General features: G+C 34.0%; 4 protein-coding genes across 12 annotated transcripts in view; 3 read left to right on the top strand and 1 right to left on the bottom strand.

Annotated features, from left to right (window-relative positions):
- Positions 1–7,762: 7,762 nt before the first annotated feature.
- On the top strand, positions 7,763–9,335 carry LOC131667756 (probable palmitoyltransferase ZDHHC24). The gene has a single exon (XM_058941421.1). It carries the CDS (start codon positions 7,953–7,955, stop codon positions 8,808–8,810), a length of 858 nt encoding a protein of 285 aa, XP_058797404.1. The 5' UTR covers positions 7,763–7,952; the 3' UTR covers positions 8,811–9,335.
- Positions 9,336–9,535: 200 nt separating this feature from the next.
- On the top strand, positions 9,536–14,436 carry LOC131667748 (NEDD8-activating enzyme E1 regulatory subunit). The gene is made up of 8 exons (XM_058941405.1): positions 9,536–9,724; positions 9,881–10,045; positions 10,245–10,427; positions 10,508–11,003; positions 12,355–12,488; positions 12,568–12,770; positions 13,944–14,080; positions 14,155–14,436. Exons 1-8 carry the CDS (start codon positions 9,657–9,659, stop codon positions 14,383–14,385), a joined length of 1,617 nt encoding a protein of 538 aa, XP_058797388.1. The 5' UTR covers positions 9,536–9,656; the 3' UTR covers positions 14,386–14,436.
- Positions 14,437–14,461: 25 nt separating this feature from the next.
- Positions 14,462–15,625, bottom strand: LOC131667749 (probable small nuclear ribonucleoprotein Sm D1). Its single transcript, XM_058941406.1, has 4 exons — positions 15,492–15,625; positions 15,262–15,338; positions 14,880–15,077; positions 14,462–14,777 (listed from the first exon to the last, which is right to left on the bottom strand). The coding sequence occupies exons 1-4, from the start codon at positions 15,503–15,505 to the stop codon at positions 14,698–14,700; spliced, it is 369 nt and encodes a 122-aa protein (XP_058797389.1). The 5' UTR covers positions 15,506–15,625; the 3' UTR covers positions 14,462–14,697.
- An 883-nt stretch (positions 15,626–16,508) lies between these two features.
- Positions 16,509–23,101, top strand: part of LOC131667773 (neurocalcin homolog) — a 173,366-nt gene continuing 166,773 nt past the window's right edge. The window contains exons 1-3 of one of the 9 annotated variants that reach the window (XM_058941458.1): positions 16,509–16,912; positions 17,031–17,116; positions 19,326–19,661. In XM_058941458.1, the coding sequence (XP_058797441.1) occupies positions 19,529–19,661 (133 nt within the window). In that variant the 5' untranslated portion in view covers positions 16,509–16,912; positions 17,031–17,116; positions 19,326–19,528. Of the gene's footprint in view, positions 17,117–19,325; positions 19,662–23,101 lie in introns of all 9 variants that reach the window. The other 8 variants (XM_058941459.1, XM_058941457.1, XM_058941456.1 and 5 more) reach the window with 8 other exon arrangements.

The following is a 23,101-nucleotide window of genomic DNA, read 5'->3' as shown; positions in this document are numbered from 1 at the left end:
TTATTATGCCTCCAAACAGTACGATCTCGATAAGCACTTTCAGGGTGTACATTTTTATACATTGATAATAAAGGTCCTCCTATGCAGGTAGGACTGGCATCAAGATTTTGGAGAAAAGTTTCAAATTCTTCAACGGTCTTTGGTTGTGTTTTGAATATCTCTGCTGCCGTAATGTCTTGACTATTTAAATCGATATTTTTATCATAAAGTCTAATTTGAATCCTAGAATCTTCATGAACAAATATCTGTTAAGGGTAAAAAAAAGTTAATATAAATGACAATTTATATCATAGCATGAATAAATAAACCTGTAAAATTACCTGTTTTTTGAAAATTGGTACGACATTTTTGGATCGGGATGGACTAAGCATTGCATCTAAAACTGAGAACATCAAAACATTCGATTGCAAAGGAATGTTTAAAACCCAATTCGCATTCGGGAAGTGCAAGTTACCAATCGCACCACATAGCTTTTTATATAAATTTTCTTCATTATTTTGATCTGTACCAGTGTTTTCCACAGAGTTTGACACTTTTTCTTGAAAATCGAGCATTTCTTGAACTGTAATAACCGAAGTAATTTTAACAACATTTGCAGCTGTGCATGTACTTTGAACACTGCTCTTTTCCACACCGTTTTGTGAATAAAGTATGGATTCATTCTGATTAATAACTGAGCTATTTTTACAGGCAGACTCTTTGATATTGGGTGTAGTGTTTTCTTTTGAAGCTGAAGCTTGGTCGTTACTGCTTGCAATTGCTTGTATGATTTTAATAATTTTTGTAGGTGGTTCACTGTTGCTAACATGTTGAAAAGGACATGCATCTGGTTTTAACCTTTTCTTTGACAATGGTACCTACAATTTAAGATGATGATTATATGAGGTGATTTCTAATAGCACCTGCAAAATGAATCTCGCATTAGATATACATTTTTTTTCAGTGTTACAATGTTGAAACTAAATTTGGTTACCGCGAACATTTCTGACTAATTATTACAAGCATAGCAAGACATAAATGATGATACGAGTATACAAAGTGCATTTGCCATGTATCTACCGCGCTAGATGCGTACAGATTTGCGTAGATTCGTAAAAAGGAGCAAAAGGTACATACGTTGTTTCTCTATCTCTGTCTGTCGATCTCGGTCAGATAAAGTATCACGTAAATACAAACCGAGAAGCTCATTTCGCAATATTACCGTAAGCGATAGAAATTGTCACATTAACGTTAATTAAAATAGATCACCATTGTTACACGGCTATAAAGTACCATCTCTTTTTATATCTATTCAACTAATATATATGCGTGTATACACGGACATCGTGTAAGCTGCAGTATTTAACAAAGATGAATGCGAATGCATAATTTATAAAATTATTGTACGTATTTATAAAACTTCTGGAAATAAAAGAAACTTTTTTTTCAGTTCGTATCACGCGATTCCAACATAAAAAATGCATTTTCCTCGCACTGCGTAAATGCATACAATATATAAGAGGTACTTACTATGTGTACATTACCAACACTATCAATAACACGGTTTTCACTCACTATATCGTCTGAATCAAAGTGTAATTCACAAATATTCCAACATTCATTGACTCGAACACCCAATGCATCGGACCATTTTTTCTATTCTTTGATAATACCAGGAACGCTGAAATATGACACTTTGATACTTTCTCTTCTGCTTCTACAATTTTTTATGCTACACTTTTTACCCATTTTCCACTATTCATTTATTTTCACGACTTGAGCTATGAAATATGAAGAAATAGTTACTAATAAGTACTTATAGCCAAGCGTAATATGTTAACGTGCCGCATTCACGGCAACAGTCGATGCACATTTGACCGTGCGCTTTCGACACTCAATTGTCGCGATGCTCAACTCGAAGCAGACCACACACGCGTCGTTAAAGAAAATCTCGTGTATCAAAATTCAGCGAATTTTAGAAAAACGATTATGAATAGTCGATATTCAGCAGCGAATTCATAAGCGGTTAATTTCTAAAAGATCAGTAAACGAATTGTATGTTTTTATGGGTCTATTGAATAATACAAATACTTATATGCACATTACAATAATCAGTTCAATAATAAGTGTCGTAGTTTTTACAAGAAAAAAAGAAATTTTCCTACTATCGTGCGCAAAGTTCGATTTTGCGCACGCTGGCCGAGCGTGCGGGAATGACAGCCGCGCATGCGCGGCGCACGGTCGACGCAAACACGCCGCTCTCATCTGTCACAACACCGTGTTGTTTACGTTGCGTTGCAGGAATAGACTTGTCAAAACTTGCGCGTTCAATTGTGTAAAATCGTGTTTTACATACAGTCGCTTAGCATTTATTTTGTGAAATAGTACATTACGATACAAGTGCGGGAAAGTAGATTCTCGCCTCGCTCGGGTGTAAACGCCACACGAGACGAGAAACTCTTTCCCGAACATGTGCCGTACCGTATTTTTTGATTCGTGTGGAAAGTGTGATTTTCAACGCACGTTTTCTATCGAGTGTGCGGGAAAGACGCACTTTGCGCACAGAGTATCGAAATAGCTATTTTGTGAGTGAAAAGGGACTAAAATTGATTCCGGACACAGTGATTCAGACTATGACAGTGATTTTGTGCCGCCTGAATTGATTGCAGCAGCCAAAGAAAATAATATGGTATCATCAAAAATTTTTTTTTCTGTTGATTTTTCTTTTAATATTTTTCGGATCGGGGGGGCTTTGCCCCCTCGAACCCCCCCTTTCCTCCCTCCCAAACCTTTACTTTTAATTGACGTTGTCGAACTTTGCACAGCTTAGTAGGAAAAATAGTAATATATAATAATATATAAATAATAATATATATAATAATATATAATAATATATAAAAATAATAATAAATACATAATGTACTAATACTCGTATGTATGCTATCAGAAAATGAAACATAACATCTTAATACAAAATAATGATTTTATCAAATAACAATATTTTTTTATAAACATAAAATAGATGAATTTTCTGTGGAAATAACAAAAAAGATAGGCAACGGAATTTGAACTCGCGATGCAAAATCCGTAGGCCGAGAGGCTGTTGCCTTAACCACCGTGCTTATACGATAGGCAGTGGTTAAAAGTATGTGATAAAGTCGTATGCTTAGGAGCTTAGGATACAAACTTGTGGATGAGCTTGCGTTATAATGTTTAAATAAATAGAACTATTAACGGATAGTATTACATAAAAGTAACATCGTTATTACAATTACGATATGAAAATTTAAATTGAAGATTGTGAAGTTATGATCAAATAGTATCAATCTTTCATACATTGTTGTTTATAAATAAGTTATCAATAATTTATTCAGAAAAATATGAAAATAAAGGAATTATAAATCATGTAATTACAATCAATTACTGAAAAAAAAAACATAGCGATGGGATTTGAACCCACGATGCAAAATCTGTAAGCCGAAAAGCTACCGCCTCGGCTACCGTGCTTGTACGTTAGAATATGATTAGAAGTATCTGATAAACTTGTGAGCTTGGGGGCTTGAGTTTAAGTAATTAGATTTTCTTGTCCTGCTTAAGTTATTCGGTGCTTAGGTTTAACAAATTGGTGTAACAATTTGTACTAATGCACACAATATAATAACAGAATAAACAAAAACAACTTTTTATCCACGCAAAATCCAATAAATATTTCTATTTAATATAGCAGGTACATTAATGGATTCGATATAATACTGAATCATCATCGAATTTGAATAATAGAATCAATAAACATGAAAAACCTGTAAAAAATTCTCGAAATTTGCAAAGAGAAACAAGCGTGAGGAGCAATGCGCATGCTCACTCACACACATGCACGAGTCTGAGAGTTGTTATAGGTGTGGGCCAGGAGCATGGAGACTGTATACAGGAGGCGAGGCAGAGCTGATTTATCTAGGCAACTTTCTCTTTTTCTCGGAGGGAATTAGCCGATTTTAGCGCTGCGCTCGGTAGTTAGTGCACCACTAGAAGACTTATAATGAGCGCAGCTTATCGACCATGGAGATATGTATACAGTCTCCATGTTATCGACCATGGTACTGTAGGTGACGAAGATAACCCGCCCTTGCATATTTTTTTGTAAAAAGGAATCCATTAATTTTATAGAAAATTAATACTATTTTACGATGAAAAAGTCTTGCAATATATCGTTTTTGTTATTTTTTTGAAAGGGTAGAATACGCTTTTCGATCATTCGATTTTAATAATTTTATAGTTTTTTTTGTTTTTATATTTCCTTATTAAACAATATGATGTCTAATAATAAATAACATTCGATATACTTAACTTTAATGATAGTTACGATGATTAATGTGGTCATTGTCAACTATCCACGAAATTTTTACCGTGTAAAATAATTATCTTTTTAATAGAAAAATATTGTTACGAAAGCCATAATTCAATTGTATAAAAAGCATAGATTTTTAACATAAAAATTTACAATAATTATAATTATTTTTTAATTTGTTAGTAATTGTCACCTGTTTTGAATTTAGTAAAAACTAAATATTGGCAATTACTTTGATTTTGAATGACAAAAAAAAATGAATTAATTATCTTCTTTAGATTGGGAGACGCGACATTTGGACTATTGCCTAGACTAAATGTTACGAAGGCACCCTCCAAAAAATAAAAATTAGATATATTTCAAACTGTCTAATGTTTACACGTTACCAATAGTCAAAGATTTTTTCTGTAGTCGATATTTTGATCCCATCGTGTGTGTGTGTGTGTGCGTGTGTATTGAAAGCTTATAATAACAGCTTCGAAATGTTGTCACGCGATTAATCTTATAATACTTACACTAAGTTATTGCATTTTGAATAACATCTTCGAAATATAATAACAGCTTAATAACAAGCTAATAACAACATAATAACAGCTTCGAAATGTTGTCACACGATTAATCTTATAATACTTACACTACTGCATTTTAAATAACACAACTATATAGTAGTAGAAAATCGGAACGTTAGTAGTCAAAGTGTTTCATCTTCATCAATCAAACCTCACACATAATACCTCATCTAAACGTAGAATTTCTCGTTATTTCCAAATCCGGAATCAAAAATAGGGGTTCCTATGCAAAAAATCACTGTGACCTTCAAATGACCTTGAAAATCATTCTAAGTGTGTGTGCGTGTGTGTAACAATCTCACTTAAACAAACTTCTAAAATTTTTTCGAAAAATTTAGTTATTATATATATATATTTTTTTTTCAAGATAGGAAATTCAACGTTATTCACTCAACTTTGAAAATGTACATTTACGAACAAAAAAGCAAGACTTTTTTATCGTAAAACAGTATTCATTTTTTATAAAATTAATTTATCCCTTTTTATAAAAAAAGATATTCGCGTGCGGGTTATCTTCGTCACCTACAGTACCATGGTCGATAACATGGAAACTGTATGCGTCTCCATGGTCGATAAGCTGCGCTCATATTGTAAGTCTTCTAGTAGTTCACTAGCTACCGCACGCAGCGCTAAAATCGGCTAATTACTTTGGGACTGTGACTTGGGTTAGCCGAACGCTTTAACACGGGCGGTATAGGCCAGGTCTAAAAAGTTAGCACCCAGAATCCTTTTTTTTAAGCTAATCGATAAACTAATTATACCGTTAGATATTTCGTCAGGATAGCAACAACTTTTCTCTTTGTCGTTTGTTGGTTCGTCCACTGGAAATCCTTAAAATTAATAAAATATGTCTTAGGTGCTGGCCTTAGCACCCAAACCAAAGTTGCGGTCAAACTTAGAAAATATTAAGTAAAAAAAATTCGTAAGTAAACCGATCGTTAGTTCGTCTTACGAACTAACAGCACCCATAATAAAATCATGACTAATTTGATTATTTAAGCAACTAAAAATAAAAAACTGTTTCGAATATTGGCTCACGTTCAAACGCCAAAACGCGGTACGCATGCTTCCTGAATTATCCCCGCCGGTACGCGAACCCCCGCTCTTATTTTTTACTACACCTGTTTGATTTTAATATATTAAAATAAATAATTATAATTTATAATAAATAATTATAATTTAATAATAAATAATATTTAATAAATAATTATAATTTATAATAAATAATTATAATTTAATAATAAATAATATTTAATATATTAAAATCAAACAGGTGTAGTAAAAAATAAGAGCGGGGGTTCGCGTACCGGCGGGGATAATTCAGGAAGCATGCGTACCGCGTTTTGGCGTTTGAACGTGAGCCAATATTCGAAACAGTTTTTTATTTTTAGTTGCTTAAATAATCAAATTAGTCATGATTTTATTATGGGTGCTGTTAGTTCGTAAGACGAACTAACGATCGGTTTACTTACGAATTTTTTTTACTTAATATTTTCTAAGTTTGACCGCAACTTTGGTTTGGGTGCTAAGGCCAGCACCTAAGACTTATTTTATTAATTTTAAGGATTTCCAGTGGACGAACCAACAAACGACAAAGAGAAAAGTTGTTGCTATTCTGACGAAATATCTAACGGTATAATTAGTTTATCGATTAGCTTAAAAAAAAGGATTCTGGGTGCTAACTTTTTAGACCTGTATAGGCCGGCCTCGCCTCCTGTATACAGTCTCCATGGCCGGGAGTAATATTTTCCTGTGGCGCCGCTCTCGTGGCCGTGACTGGCGGCTCCTCAAAATCGGCACACGAAATCCGTGGTGGGGGTAGGGAGATAACCCACCTTTCTATCTTACACCGTGATATAGACTCGCTGCTGTCGCTGTGAGTCGACGCCAAAGCCATCGAATACCAATACAGTCGAACCTGACGCACTACCTCCTACCGCACTGCCTTTTCCCGTGCACTGCGCGCTCTCTCTCCCTAAGCACTGCGCGGCAAACACTGCCGTATACTGCTAATCCGCGAACCAGGTATCATCCCGTATACTCTAAGACGGCAGAAAGTAAAAACCATGTAATCTTATGTATTTTTACCTGCTGAATCCAATGGTACTAATAATTTTTACGACAAACCCCTAGGCTTTGTTTAAAACTCAGTTGTTTAAATAATCGTGTACAAATAATTCTTTTTCAATAAAATAATTTTTTATAGATAATTTGGGTCATTTTAAGATGAAAACGTCTCTTGTAGTTTTTTCTTTAAATACATTTTTAAAAAGTTAATAATTGAAAAATTAACTTTTTTTGCAAGTTTAACTGTTAATAATTTTTGATCTATTAAATATTTTTTAGAAATTGAAAACTCAATTTTTTCAAAATTGTGCACTGTAAATATGTAATATTTATAAACAACTTTTAGAATTTAGGTTTGGAAAAATACAAGTTTCCTATTTTTCTCTATATGTAATTTCATTGAAAAATAAGCATTTCCGGGATTGAATAATAAGCATTATTGAAATATTTATTTGTCAATGAGAAACATTTTTAACCTTAATATTTCATTAAAATTTAAATACCACGATAAAGCAATACTCAAAAAACATTATTTATTTTCATCAATGAAGCATTTTTTTAATTACCCAAGCCACGTGGAAAATATGCATTAATATTTACTTTTATTTAGTAAGGAATACATTTTTAACCATCAAATTTACTGTTTTTCTCTAGAAAGTATAGCGCGTATAATATTTTCCGGTGTCAAATTTATTCGGGCCCCTCAGATCTCCGCTCACCAGCGGGAGTATACGCACACCTGGTCCAACGCTCTGATTGGCTAACGCGCGGCGTGCAGTGCACGGGTCGGCTACTCCCGAGAGCAGGCAGTGCGTTAGGTTCGACTGTAGAATAGAATAACTAGGAGAATATACAGGATGGTGGGATAATGTATGGAGACCGCACGTGAATGTGATGTCAATACGTAAACATTACGCTACGATATTTTTAAACTTGATTCGACATTCGTTATTAATATAATTTAGAAATCGTAACCAAGCAAGTCTGCAAATATGATTGTACGGAGGAAAATCCTACCAAAAGCTATTGGTGATTTCGTTTCAGTGTCATTTTTACTGATAATAGTGCCATTGATCTATTGGTTTGAATTGTGGGTTGTTTTACCTCAATTATATCAAACAGGATCAGTACCATACACCCTTCATTTTTGCTTAGGAACATTCATTATGGTTAATATAGTTGGTAATTTTACGTACACAGTATTATGTGATACTAGTATCAATCAAGTCATGATATCAACAAATGAAGCGAGTATTAAAGAAGGCTGGAGATTTTGTACAGTGTGTGAAACTATAGGTCCTCCTCGGTCTTGGCATTGTAACACTTGCAATACTTGCATATTGAAGAGAGATCATCACTGTCTTTTTACAGCATGCTGTGTTGGATATCAAAATCATCGATACTTCTTAATGTTTATTTTTTATCTGTTTGTCTCAACTGTATATTCAGTTGTTTATAATAATTATTTTATATGGAGCCAAATAGAGTTTGAATTCCCAATGACAATTATTAAACTAGTTTTTCCAGTAGCTATATTTATTTTTGGATTTGATGGTTCGATAAATCAATTCTACTTGATGTTATATATTGTTACTGTGATAGGAATGTTATTTACAGGTGCTCTTTTCTTTTATCATTTCAATCTTGTCTTTACAGGATGTACTCCAAATGAAAGGAATAAAAATAATTATATTTATAATTTGGGTTGGAAGCATAATATTATTGATGTGTTTGGGGACAAATGGTATTGGACATGGGTTCTTCCTTATGTTCCATCTAAATTACCACAAGATGGAATAATTTGGAAAAGAAATAGTGAATGGAGTATGAACTGTAGTAAATCAAAGTAAAATTTAACTAACAACTTTGTTATTGTTAAGTGTCTATAAGTATTGTATAGATGACTGAAATAGTTATTTTAAAAATAGGACCAATTAAAAGTCTAGAATTGAAATAAAACAGAATAATGTAAACTTTATTAAATTTATAGACAAACTATTCAAAATAAATTAATTATACAATACATATATTGTAATAGCAACAGTTTGTATCTGTTGACACACACACACACACATATATTTATATATAACGAAATTGTGGAAAATGAAAATTAAATGCATACAGTGTGCTTATGCTTTATGTAAAAAATATTTTAATAACTATTATTGAGATTTTTGTTATGAATGAAGAATGTTTATAAATGTACTTTTCTATTAATATGTAAATTTCTATACTACATGAAAAAATTATAACATCGAATTAGTCAATTATTGTAATAAATTTGATATACAAATATGTATAACTATGACAGCACATTTTTGCATTGCTGAAGCAATGTTTTTTATTACTGAAATTATGTATATCAAACCGAATAAATAAAAGAATTTATAAATCTGTTTCTAAATTTGGCATTACATTTTTATTGCAAATGTTTCGTTATTATGTAAATTTATTGCTTTATCAAAATGTATTTGAAATCTCAACTTGGAGAAAAATGTTTTAATTCTAAATTTTGATTGGCTAACGTGAAACTCAATTTAGGTTAGTATGCACTGTTTGAATTGTCGATGAAAAATCTTTATGGGTGATGTTTGCAATTAAGTGTTACAACTTACAACATATTCAAGGAATATGATTTAAAATCATCAGTCGTTAATATTTATATTTTACTTAAGTAAGTTCCATTAGTATTTAAAATGGCTTCGCCAGCTCCGAAATCACCTGAACAATCGGAGAAAAGTAAAAAATATGATAGGCAATTGAGGTAACATATTTAAAAATTAGGTTATTACTATTGTTTTTGTAGTTAAAGCTATTGAATATTTAATTTATAACATTTCCCTTCTACAACTTGAACTTTCTGAGTTTTCTAATATGACATACAATTTTTAATCTTTATTAAATTTATTAAAATATAAAGGTTATGGAATGACCATGGTCAGAAACTGCTTGGAGATGCTCATATTTGCCTTATAAATGCAAATGCTCTCGGGACTGAGATTTTAAAATCACTAGTACTGCCAGGAATTGGTTCCTTCACCATTATTGATGGGAAAAAAGTGTCAGATGAAGATATAGGGTCAAAGTAAGTTATCTATAGATTTCATTTATTAATGTTTTTAATTATAGTTGATGGTTAAAACTGTTACATTACATTAGTTATAATAATATTTATTAATTAAAACATATAATTAAAGTTTTTGTTCTGACTTCTGGTCTGTTTTGACAATATAATGTGAAGCAAAAGTACAAAGCATATCAAAATTAATTACCACTTGTTTAAGTTTTTTCCTAGATGCTGATAGCGCAGGAAAGTCCAGAGCACAAGTTGCACGTGATCAACTTGCTGAGCTCAATCCAGATGTACGAGGAGAACACATTGATGAAGGAATTGAACAAATTTTGAATAATGACCCTGACTTCTTGAATAAATTCACCATAGTGATTGGATGTGCAATGACAGAAAAGTAATTATCATAGTTAATAGAAATATTGTGCATGAACACTTATTGATTTAAAATGATTATTACATTTTCATTTTCAATAGATCACTGATCTTATTGTCTAAAAAATTATGGGATCTTGATATTCCTTTAATAGTATGTAGAACAATAGGATTTGTAGGATATATTAGAGTACAAGTAAAAGAACATACTATTGTAGAAAGACATCCAGATAATGAAATTCCCGACTTAAGACTTGATAAACCATTTGAAGGATTGAAAAATCATTGTGATTCTATAAACTTGGATTCTCTTGATTTGAAAGATCATTCCCACACACCATATGTGATCATTCTATATAAGTATTTACAAAAATGGTTGGAAATCCATGAAGACATACCAAAGAATTGGACTGAAAAAGATGAATTTAGAAACATGATAAGAAATGGTATCAGAAAGGGAGAAAATGATGTTCCTGTAGATGAAGAAAATTTTGATGAAGCCATCAAAGCAGTTAATACTTGTATCTACAAAACAACTGTACCAAGTTCCATAAAAAAAATTCTCAACGACAATAGTTGTATTAATTTGAATGCAAAAGTAATTATTTATTTCTATTGCATAATAAAATATTTTTATAGATTCTGAGAACAATAATATGTGGAAGAAATCAACTTTAATATTCAATTAGAACTTTCAAATGCAATATTTTTAATGTTCGGTCCCGGTATGTCATTATTAGCCATACAGCAGAGTCATTCGAAATAAATCAAGATTAGTATTATTCCTTTGGGATAAGATATAGGTATTGATGCTAAGACTGCAATTCAATTTGGAAAAAAGGTAGCCCCAATATATAATTACGAAAAAGAGTTAAAAAATAACGTTTTTTACAGTTTAATAATGTTTTTATGCTAGGCTATGCAATTTTCATTATTTTTCGTCGCTAAGTATACTTGAAAATTAAATAAATAATTTCAAAGTTATTGCAAAAAATCATAAAAATGAACATTTATTAATTACTTAACAGGTTTTGTAATGTGAAAATATTGATTCCCTATACTATGTAAACTATGGATTATATGTAGAATTTAAAAATTTTTTTTAGGTCATTTATAATTTTTCATTTAGGGCTATTTTAAACAATTTAAATTTGAATAATAATCAGGAAAATAAATTTACATTAAACCACAAATCTCAATGAAAACAATAAGCATTTGCTAACAACGTACACAAGGGTAAGAAATTAATTTTCAACAGTGTTGCTTGTTGAACAACAATAGTTTTACAGGAAGTGTTCAAAATATTTTTTAATATTCAACCGTAATCTTATCTCCAAATGTGCAATTTTCAATTATTACACTATATTAGGAATGTATATTTTGTAAATCGCAGAAACTTTTAGTTAATTAAGAAACAGTTCTTTATTTAAGGTTTTTTTGCAATCACTTTTAAATTATTTATTTGTTATTTACATTAGCCTATTTAATTTATAAGGTATTTTTCACAATTACATATTGATAATACCTTTTTCCATACTCTGAGCGCAAAGTGTATCTTTCCTGCACACTCGGCAGAAAACATGCGTTGAAAATCGCACTTTCCACATGTCGTATAAAAAAATACGGTACGGCACATGTTCCAGAAAGAGTTTCTCGTCTCGTGTACCTTTCCACCCTCGCTTCGCTCGGGCGTAAACGCCAAACGAGACTAGAATCTACTTTCCCGCACTTGTATCGTAATGTACTATTTATCCTGGATGAACTATAATCTTGTTCATCATCAATACCTACATCTTTCCGTAAAGAAATAATATTAGTCTCAGTTTGTGATGACTGGACTTTTTTTTAGCCAGAATGTTTGGACTATCTTATGAAAGTGTAATTGAAAATTATGTATTTTTATTTGTCACATTAGAGTTGTTTAATGATAAATAACTTTTCTCTTTCAGAGCAGTTCATTTTGGATTATTGCAAAAGCTATTAGAGACTTCATGGAAAATGAAGGAGATGGTTTATTGCCTTTGAAAGGGGCGTTACCAGATATGATAGCCGATACAGAAAAATTTGTTTCACTCCTGCAAGTGTATGTATCAATTTAGATATTTTTACTGTATATCATTCATTTTTACTATATAAATTTTTATCAATTGTAATCAATTCAGGTACCGTAAACAAGCAATAGCTGATGTTGAAGCAGTATGGCGAAGAACACTTCAATTATTGAGGCAACTTGGAAAGCCATCAGAAGCTATACCTGAGCATGATGTTAAGCTTTATTGTAGACATGCATCTGAATTAACTGTACAGCGAGGAACATCAATTGCAGATGAATATGATCCCAAAATGATTAATGCTAATGAAATAGGTAAGCATTAAAAAAAGTTTTCGATACTCCGTGCGCAAAGTGCGTCTTTTCCGTACGCTCGACAGAAAACGTGCGTTGAAAATCGCACTTTCCACACGTCGTATCAAAAAATACGGTACGGTTTTGAATATTTTGGTTACAAATTTTTTGGAGCACCTGTAGCCATGCAATTCTTGGATAAAGCACCAAAAAAAAATGTTCCAAAATTTTTACCTTATTTTACTCTACGGGCATGAAACAATTTTTTCGAGCTAGACCAATGCAAAGGTCGCATAGCCTGTTCATTCAGCTTCAATTTGCAATATTGGGGCACAAACTTAGGTTAGAAAAAAATTTTAGTCTAACGTACCCCAAAGACTCCCCTAAATTTTTAGATCGATCGGTTCAGCGGTTTTCTTGGACCGATTGATTGAAATTTTGAAAAAATTAAGGGAACAAGATTTTTGTTCTTTAAACTTGACTTAATCTTTTTAAAAATCAATAATTTCATTTTTTTTCGACTTTTTACTCAATTTTGAATTTCCTGAAGATTGATTAACGAAAAAAAATTTTTTTTCCAATTAACCATGACAGATTTTTGTAGGAAATCTGCAGAAAACGAAACCCCCTATCCGTTTGCTGGGCGACCAGTAGTTTCAGAGATATCGGCAGTTGAGTAAAAAAGAATCCTTTTGCATTCAAAATTCGATATCTCAAAGACAAATGGTCGTATCTGACTACCGCAAAAAGCAAATTGAAGCTGAATGAACAGGCTATGCGACCTATGCATTGATCTAGCTCGAAAAAATTTTTTCATGCCCGTAGAGTAAAATAAGGTAAAAATTTTGGAACATTTTTTTTTGGTGCTTTATCCAAGAATTGCATGGCTACAGGTGCTCCGAAAAATTTGTAACCAAAATATTCAAAATCTAGAGTCTTCAAGCTTCAAAAGCTATATTTTTTTTATTTCCTGTACGACAACTTATCACTGAAATACAGTCTGTTGAAAATTGCCAAAAAAATTAGAAATTTTCTTTGTTCTTTTAATTTATGCGCGAAGTGTATAAAAAAATACTCGCTTCGCTCGAGCATAAACGCTACACGAAACAAGAATCTACTTTCCCGCATTTATATCGTAATGTATTATTTCATAATTAAGAAAATTGCTGTTAGAATAATTATTTGTTATTTTAGCTCAAAGTTTAGAAAACCCTGAAAGTTTGATGGTCCACTACGTAGTACTAAGGGGAATAGAAAAGTTCCAAGGTGAATATAATGCCTATCCTGGAGAGTTCGATGATCATGTAGAACCTGATATTGTAAAACTAAAAGTAATGAATTTTTTGCATTCTTTTTTATAGATTTGGTGGAAAAAATTGTGTCAATATTTGTTAATATGTTGTAGGCATGTATATCAAAATTACTCGGTGAATGGGGATGTGGACCACTATCAAAAGATGATTATGTTCATGAGTACTGTAGATATGGTGGAGCCGAATTACATTCTGTTTCTGCCACAATTGGAGGCCTTGTTGCTCAAGAAGCAGTCAAATTTATTACCCATCAATACATACCAATTAATAATACTTTCATCTACGATGCCATGTCGTGCAATGGATCTACTTTTACTTTCTAAAATGGAATTAAAGATGTTACTATTTTATTATAGTATTTAATAAAAAATACATTAATATTTGTATATTATTGTTGTAGATTAATACATTCCTGATTAGAACTTTCATTTAAAATTAATAGATGATTACAAATCATTACAATTAATTGGAATCTGATTCTCATAAATATCTTAATCGATATATTTAGTTCTAAATAGTTCATAAATGATTATTAATTGAAAGAAAAAAGAAAAAGTTTTTAGTACATGAAAAATGCCACTGACAAATGAATTTAACCAAATATTCTTGTTTTTTGGAATGAAAAGTTAACATTATTATCGTCTTCCTCGTCCTCTTCCTCTACCACGACCACCCCTAGCTCCTCTTCCTCCACGTCCTCTACCTCTTGCAGCTCCTAAAAATAAATTTACAAGATGAAAGTTCATTAATAAAAAACTCTTTGCAATAGATTGAAAGTACAACACTGTTAAAATAAAATTTATAACAAAAAACAAACCTCGAGCTGCTTCTTTCTTTTTGGCTTTAGCTTTTGGTGTATCATCAATTAATAATGTTTCTAAAGGCAATGAGTCTGGTAGTATGTAGTACCTTATATTGTTTCCTCTTAAACTAAGGGTATCCAATTGGACTGGATCTCTATTTTTTATTGTCATTTTAACTGATTTCAAATGTGTATTCATCGCTACATCAACGCCTAGAAGATAAAAGAATTAGTTCTGAACATATAATTATTTTAGGTAATTAAATTTGCAAATAAGTGATAATCAATACACTGAACAACTATTAATAGTTTTGTGTCAACTATGAAACACATTTAAAAATTCCAATGTTTATTACATTACACAACTAAAAAATTATTACAAGTAGAATTATCTTACCAGTAATGGTTCCATGAACTTGAGTACCATTTTTCAATTCTATTGTAACTGTTTCATGGCTCAACTTCATCAAAAACCTAAAATGTAAAATAGTTGTTAGAATAATAATGCATCATTGTTAGGTTAGAAATAACGCATGGATATTTGTGTTAAATACGGGTGTAAATAATTAATAAATTTTTGCGTTTTCTCAAATTTAGAAGTGAAACAGAATATTGTGATATGTTTACCTAACAAGTTTCATGATGCCTACGTATTAATGTTAATATCAACGATAGTACAAGTTAACAATACCGGTACATAGGTATATCGTTTTGGAATTGAATTGGAAAGTGTACGCAACACATAACCAATCTTTTAGAAAGCGTCATGTGCACAAATTTTGTAGTATAATGTTGGTATTGACATTTATGCTATCTACACTGCCTAACCTGTGCCGCTTGCTCAACCAGGGAAATTGAACTTTGTCAACCTAGATTTCTATTTTTCATTTAATTTCAAACACTACTGAGTAAACAATTAGTCATTTATAATAAATTAATTTATGTAAACTGAAACGATCGTTTTTTTTTTCTTGACATTGGGAGACGTATAACATTAGATACTAAAAATAATTATTTTTCTTTCGCGAAATCCAGTAAGTTTTAATAAAAATGCCATTATTCCAGAAATCAATAAATGATATTGATTTACAAAACGCTTGAAAATCGACTTACTATTGCAAAGCAAAATAGTTTTGTTTATTTGTATGGTAAAGAGAACCGACAATCATTCGTTGAGAGTTCATTAATCGGTGTGACGAGATTGGCATTCGCGCTTAAATTAATAAAAAGTGAAAGAAATCAATCTAATCAGACCCACTAGGAAAGATTTAAATCGAGAATTCGTAATGTATTGTCGATTTTACTTTTTTTCAAAACAATTGTCGGCTTTTTGGCGATAGATCAGTTAAATTAACGTTAAAGTACAAAACAATGTGAAAACGGATGAATTGTAAGAAAGAAGATTGATGATGAAGTAATAAAAATCGAGATATTGTCAGGGAGTAAGGACTACACTGTACGTGTCTGTGCGTAACGACGGTTGCGCGAGTGCGAGAATCGAGCTGCGCGTGTACATTTACGTATACATAGTTGTATGCATGTGTGTGAGCTCGTTGGTACTTTCATAGGAGGTGCGCGCGAAAAAGCCGCTGAGCAGTTGAGCATCGCAGTGAGAGTGTGTGTGTGTGTGTGTGTTAACCAACAGCAACCGAGCGACCCAACCTTGCCTCTATCTAACACCACAGCGGGCACAGACTGAGTGCGCGTATCCGCGATCATTGGCGCTCGGTCGCGCTAGCGCACGTACGTATAGCACAGCGAGTAGCTCCGAATGAGTGAAGGAGATAGAAAGAGCAGTAGTGACCACGGTCCGAGCTCGAGAGCATGCTGAAGGACCATACGCTGAGTAAACCACTTTTTGTGCGGAAGGGCAAGTTGCGTGCTGCTTCCAACTCGGACTTTTCGTATAAAATAACACGACAACGAGAGCAAGCTAGCGAGTGAATAAGAGAGAGCGAGATATATACGCGCCAGTGCCGCCTCGCAGCGGGCCGGACAGCAAAGGGGAACACGACGTGCTCTCTCGCTAGTTCTCTAAACGAAGAGAGGTTATAGTTTTTATCGTGATACATAAAAGTGTGTGTTTATTTCGCTATAAGTCTTGCAAGCGCGCTCCTTCGTCATGCTCGTCCTTTAAACAAACAGTGCTTTCGTGCTAAATAGCAGTGCTTGCAGCAGTGGCAGCGGCATCAGTAACACCAGATACAAGTTGTCCTGCCTCCAGATAGCAGCGCACGCGTGAGCATTTCAAGGTTTGTTTTCCTCCTACGCATCCGCGCGTTTTCTCTTTCTCTCTCTCTCGCTCTCCCGCGATGTTTTCCTTGACCCAGTCAACTCTCTCCGTGTCCTGCTGCACGCGGCCGTATGTTTTTTCTCGTCAGAGCCGCGAGAGCCTTTGCAGTCTGTTGTTTTTCACGAGCCTTCTAATACCCGGTCAGTCAGCTGTTTTCCCAACAAACACGGCCGCTCGCTAAAAAAACTCGCATTTACCCCGGTCTTTCCTTTCCTACATGCTCATTGACAACTTACGTGGGAGCCGCGTTTTTGTTGCCGTTTCTTTCGTCATTTTTACCATGGATCAAGACTTCAAGAAGCACAAAGAAAACGATTTTTATATGTACTCCGTTTGACGTCGGTATCGCTTGTTTTTCTTGTTTCTTGCCGTTTACCATGTGATTTAAGCAAACGCCTATTGCAGTTTCACCCAATCTCAAAGTAAATGACTAGTATTCCGTCGATATTATTGGCACTCTGCTATGGAAACAAGGTGTTTGAAGAACGAGCAGCAAAGTTTCGACATTACTCAAATTGACATGTGTACGATGAGTGAAATTGATCGGGTAAAATGTTTGTCATCAATTAAAAGTTGCGCGTGCTTTAGTTTGGAAAAATCTTTTCGGAGCTCTAAGCACGTATTGCCGGTATGATCATGCAGCGCGAATAAGCTGTTCGCGGCACAGAGTGTTAAATGTAGGCAAATCCTAGGGGCGCGCGCGAATTAGAAAGAAAGAGAAAAATAGAGCGTAAAATTTGCCGGAAAATTCATTGGGGAGTGTCTGCGAGAAAAACGGAAGAGATATTCATCGACAACGGTTTAACAAGAACGGTTAAACTAATCGATCGGTGAGATACGGAAAAAAGGAAATAAGTAAATACAAGGGAGGCCAGTAGTGACCTGCGAACCGATATTCTCGCGTCTTGAGAGCAAAAGAGAGCGAGGAAAGAAACAGCGCGTGTCCTAGCCACCCTCCTGTTTCACCTCCTTCTCCCAAGCGTGCCTGTCGGCTGTGATGAAAATACAAAGAAATACAATGCATGCGTGAACGTATCTTGATACGCCTGTGTGTATAAGTCTTTGGGAGAGAGATTGATTAAAGTTTATTATTGCCCCGGCGCTGCCATGTGCGCGCTTTGTTCAGGCTTCGCAAGCGCCTTGCACACATCCGTTCTGCTGAACACGGCATATTCCCGCAAGCAGCTGGAATTTCGTGGTCACGTCAATTTTTCAACGTGCAAGTCCGAGCACTCGGTCTGATGAACGCCGACTGATGAAGTGACAATTTTATTTGACCCATCAGTCGCGCTATTGTCGCGGCATTCTCATGTGCGAGCAATTCCGCCAAAAAGCTGCATTAATTCGCCATCGCTTTTTCAAATCTTCAAACTGCCAGCACGCTTTCAATTTTGCACGGCTTTCGCATTGTGCTACAAGCTTCCACATTCTTGGACTCACGAACCACTCTTCTGATACTTCCTTTTATATCTGTACAGACGTTACACGAAAGCTCAATAAAAACATAAATGTAAGTTTTTGTAGTTGATCGGAATTAAAAAAAAACCAAAAAGTAAGAGCGTTAATCTGACTTAAAATTCCCATTTCATGGGTTAAAATATGTTAGAAAGCATATTATGGTTCCCTTTTATTTCAAATTTGTATCCTTGCAGAGCTTTCAAAATATAACTTTCATTTAAACGTGTTCAATTTGTAATTTCATTGGCAATGTGTTTTTATACAGCGTTATAGTTTTTAAAGCTCTGCAAGGCTCGACAATTTCAGCAAAACATACACCAAACTGAGTTTCGACGTATTTTGACCATTCGGATTTCAATTAAAAATCAGATTAACGCTATCGTTTTTTGTTTTTTATTAAATCCCAAAAAGGAAAAATAAACTAAAAAGCTAGATTTCTTTTTTGATGGATTTGAGCTCTTTTATGGGCAAAAAAGTTTTTCACGAGCATGCTGCATGGTGAGCTTACACTTTTTAGGTATCCTAGTGTTCTTTAGATTGATAAAATCGTACGAGCAAGGGCGTGCGCACAATTTGAAAATTCGCTAAAACTTTCTCGAATTAAGGAATTTTTGGCGGAATCGCTTCTATACGTGTACAAAGATTAAGAATATATTTGAATCTTCTTTTACTTGATATTGGGCCAGATCATTTTTTTATAACACTCGTAGGTTCAAGCCCTTCAATTAATCCGTAATATAAACGAGTTCTCCTCGCGAAACAAAACTCATCGAAAGAGTGTCAAGTGGCGCTTAATGGATTGAAAGCGAATGGCTATGCATAGCCCTTTTGTTCGCTCTCTCGTGATAAAACTTTAACGACGCCCCCAGCCCTTCTCTCTCCCAAATGTGTGCTCGAATGGAGGTACGTGTGCATGCGAAAGTATGAATGGGCGGAGGAGCCGAAGAGGATAGATAACAGCGAAGGTATCAATCAGCGATGGTTGCGGGTCTCCCATCGATGGATCAAGGAGGCAACTCAAGGAAACATCAAAGCTCCGACAGTCGGTGAGTTATTATTTATTTCTTGAATTTCATTTGAATTTCATCTCCTTCTGGCAGTCCATTGATGTATTCTATGGAATCGCGCGCGCGCGTGTTGTTTTTGCTGCTGACACGCCCAACAATTAGCGGCTGATCTAGGGGATCCCTGGTGTTTAATTATTTGGATGTATTACGTACGCAACGCGGCCGTAACCATTGTCGTGTCTCTAATATCTTTTTCTTTCTTTTGCCAAGGGGAAATGAGAAAAATTTCGACGCCCAAAGAGGATTATCTAGTTCTCGACATTTCGACGGTTCTCTATATACGTTGCTGCGGATCGCCCGACGCCTACGTGTTTCAGTAACTGATCCGCAAAAGTTCTTTTCTTACCTTACCTAGGTATACATACGTCAATAAAAACTGAATAAAACTTTCTACCGAAACTTTTCATATATACTTATGAATGTATATATACACGCACGCTTTGCTTTCTTTGGTGTTGACGTAAACAACTTACCAGACTTACTACATTAATATTTCACCGGCTCCAAGTGCCTTTGACTAATAAATACGCGATTATTACTTTAAATATTGTCACATTAAGAATATTATTTGTAAACTCCTGTAAACATTTCTAGGAAACGAAGGATTTAACTACGTAAACTATAATCAGAGGGTAATTTGTGAAACGCTAATTGAAAAAGTAATCAATAAAAATCTCTCTCTCTCTGTTATTCACAACTGCATATTGTTTCAATTCTCGTTAAATTTAATTGAGGCCACACAAGTTGTATCAAGTGAAATTAAACGCAATTTGAAGCGTTGAATTTCGATACGTTATAATCGACAGATTAATAGACATTGTATTCCAACAATCCGACAATATTTGACGTACACTCGCATGATTTTGTTATCAGAATATTGACATGGTAATTATTCACAGCCTTTAATGGCGATCATTTTTAATATAAAATACGTATTAATAAATATTACGCTTACTCACTGAATTGGACCATAATGTTATACTTATTTTTCATGAAATGGTAATATCAAGTTAGCAATAATTTGTTCCTTACGTTTTATTTTAAATATGATCGATGTTAGTTTGATATTGTTAGATATTATGCAAAAGTTATTATTTGCCTATATTTACATATTTATAGAAAGTCTGTTACTAAAAGAGTTGACAATCGTACCCAACAAAACCTTGGAAAATCAGATTTAAATTTACGTAATTGAGGTCACTGTTTTATATGATTTCTCAAATGACGTCACTTATGCAAATCTATTTATCGTTTTCTATTCGATTGAATTAATTTTGGTAGTTGGTAATTGTATTATGTAGCCAAGTCCGATGAGGTTGGAATACCAGATAAACTGATGCGAGGATCGCATCGAAACCAGTTTATTGACTTGACTACCTAATTTGTTAGAATCTGATTAGTTTAACAAAGTTCAAAGGAATAATTGCGTAATGTATAAGCACTGCTGTGTACAGGTCAGAAATCAGCATCTAAATATTTTACTAATTAGTAGATTTCTTCCTGCCAAGAATTTACTATAGGACTCTATAGGACAGCAAATTTTAGAATACTCTTTAGAATATAGACACTGTTAATGCAACTTTTTTTAAAGAAGAATATAATTTTTCTCCAAAAGTTGCTCATCAAACCAAACCACACTAAGATTCCTAATGAAACAATAAAATTTGTACACACCTCTAAAAATTAACAACATACAAAATATTTACATACACTGAGCAAGTTAGAATGTTCAGATTAATCAGTTCTTTTAGCAGTATTAAATATAGTTTATTCAAAGCTGTTCAGTGCCATGAAACATTTATCCAAATTTGCGAAAGCTGTGCTTAGAAAAAAGGAAAAAAGGTTGAGCGATCGACAGCCTAGATAGGAAAAGCTCGGTGTAGAAACGAGAGCGTTATCTGAAATTGCAGCGAGTAAAAAACAAGGAGCGGTCGAAAGCAAGGAGATGAACTGTGTAGAGATGGAGAGTTGGAAAGAAAACACACTCGGGCAACATCTCAGGAAGATAAAGAGAGTACAGAGGATCGAAGAGGAGGAGAAGGGCGATATTCTCTTTCGCAGTTGGTGGTTCATTGTTATTCCGGGAAGCACATGGCGATTGTCTTAGGCTACGAGCTTCCGGAGTGCGAGGGCGTCCGATCAAACGACCACATAGCCATTTCAGCCCCCCCCCCCTCTCTCACTTTTTGTTTTGCATTAAGCTTCAACACATTTCACGTAAGTAATATTAAGTTCAAATATTTCAGTAATATTAAAGAGTATAACGTTTTCGCGATTGACCGTAGTTGTAGGTATATCTAACACGCGAGTAGACATCTATACAGCGCAAGGCGTGGTCTCTTTTGACGCACTGTTAAACAGCCGGCAGCTAGATATACTTATTCCCGTGCGTGTACTCGTCATTCTTTCCTTCTTCTGTTTTTGCTCCTCGTGGTCCGGCAACGACCATTACTCGCAGTAGGCAGAGCTGTTGCCGCCCTTTTCCTATATTTTTTTCTTCTCGCTTTTGTGTTCTCTACGAATTATGGGGGGATGAGTCGAGACGCTTTTTCACTGGCATCCATTTAATGCTGCGCACTGCTGCTTGCTAGTAACCATTTTCCTCAAGCTCGCCCCCTCAAAAGCCTTGTGTTGCATCGTGCCTTTTTTTTTTATTTTTCTTCGTCCTATCCGTCGTAATTTTTTTTCCAAACACCGAGCTTGTGGATCGAACGTACCCGTTCAAACCGTACACAGCGAGTGCAACGTTATTCCTATCATACGATGTGTTCTTCTATTTTCCGCTACTATTTATTTTTCCGATAAAGCTCGCTTGTTCGAAGCATATGCGTATATTGAAAATCACAATCCCAACGACGTTGATCTTTTATCAAAATCCACTTTTTATTTCTATTGGCGATTAGAATCATCCACGCTTCATTTGCCCAGCTATTGATTATTGCCAGGCGACAGTTTTTCATGGATATTCATCTCACGTTCACAAATCATTAAACAGATAAACAGAAAAAAAATACGCGTAAAGATGAATGATATAGTTTATTCAAGCGATTGGTTAAAAACTCATCATCTCTCGATGATAGAACATTTCTATAAATGTTTGCCAGTATATTCATGATGTAGCGATACATGAATTACTCGACAGACTTGATTGCCAACGACCAAAAGGCATATGATCGAATTTTTATTCATCAATAAGGTAGTAACTTATTGGAAATTAAATACTAACTTATTCGAGCAAAACTTTAAATTTTTAAAAATAATGTCAGACAATATTTCTTACTAAATTTTGGTATCTACGTGTAAAGAATAACAGCAAATTCTTTGCTAGAATTATTACGATAAAACTGCAAGATGTAGAGCAGTAAGAAAAAGTTCTGGAGAAGTGATGACGTGGCGTTGTCAGCGCTTTTCTTCCTTCG

The sequence above is a fragment of the Phymastichus coffea genome, unplaced genomic scaffold (genome assembly GCF_024137745.1).
Source record: "Phymastichus coffea isolate CEN01 unplaced genomic scaffold, Cenicafe_Pcof_1.1 PCOF00070, whole genome shotgun sequence".
NCBI lineage: Eukaryota > Metazoa > Arthropoda > Insecta > Hymenoptera > Eulophidae > Phymastichus > Phymastichus coffea.
This window is presented reverse-complemented; position numbering and strand designations above follow the sequence as displayed.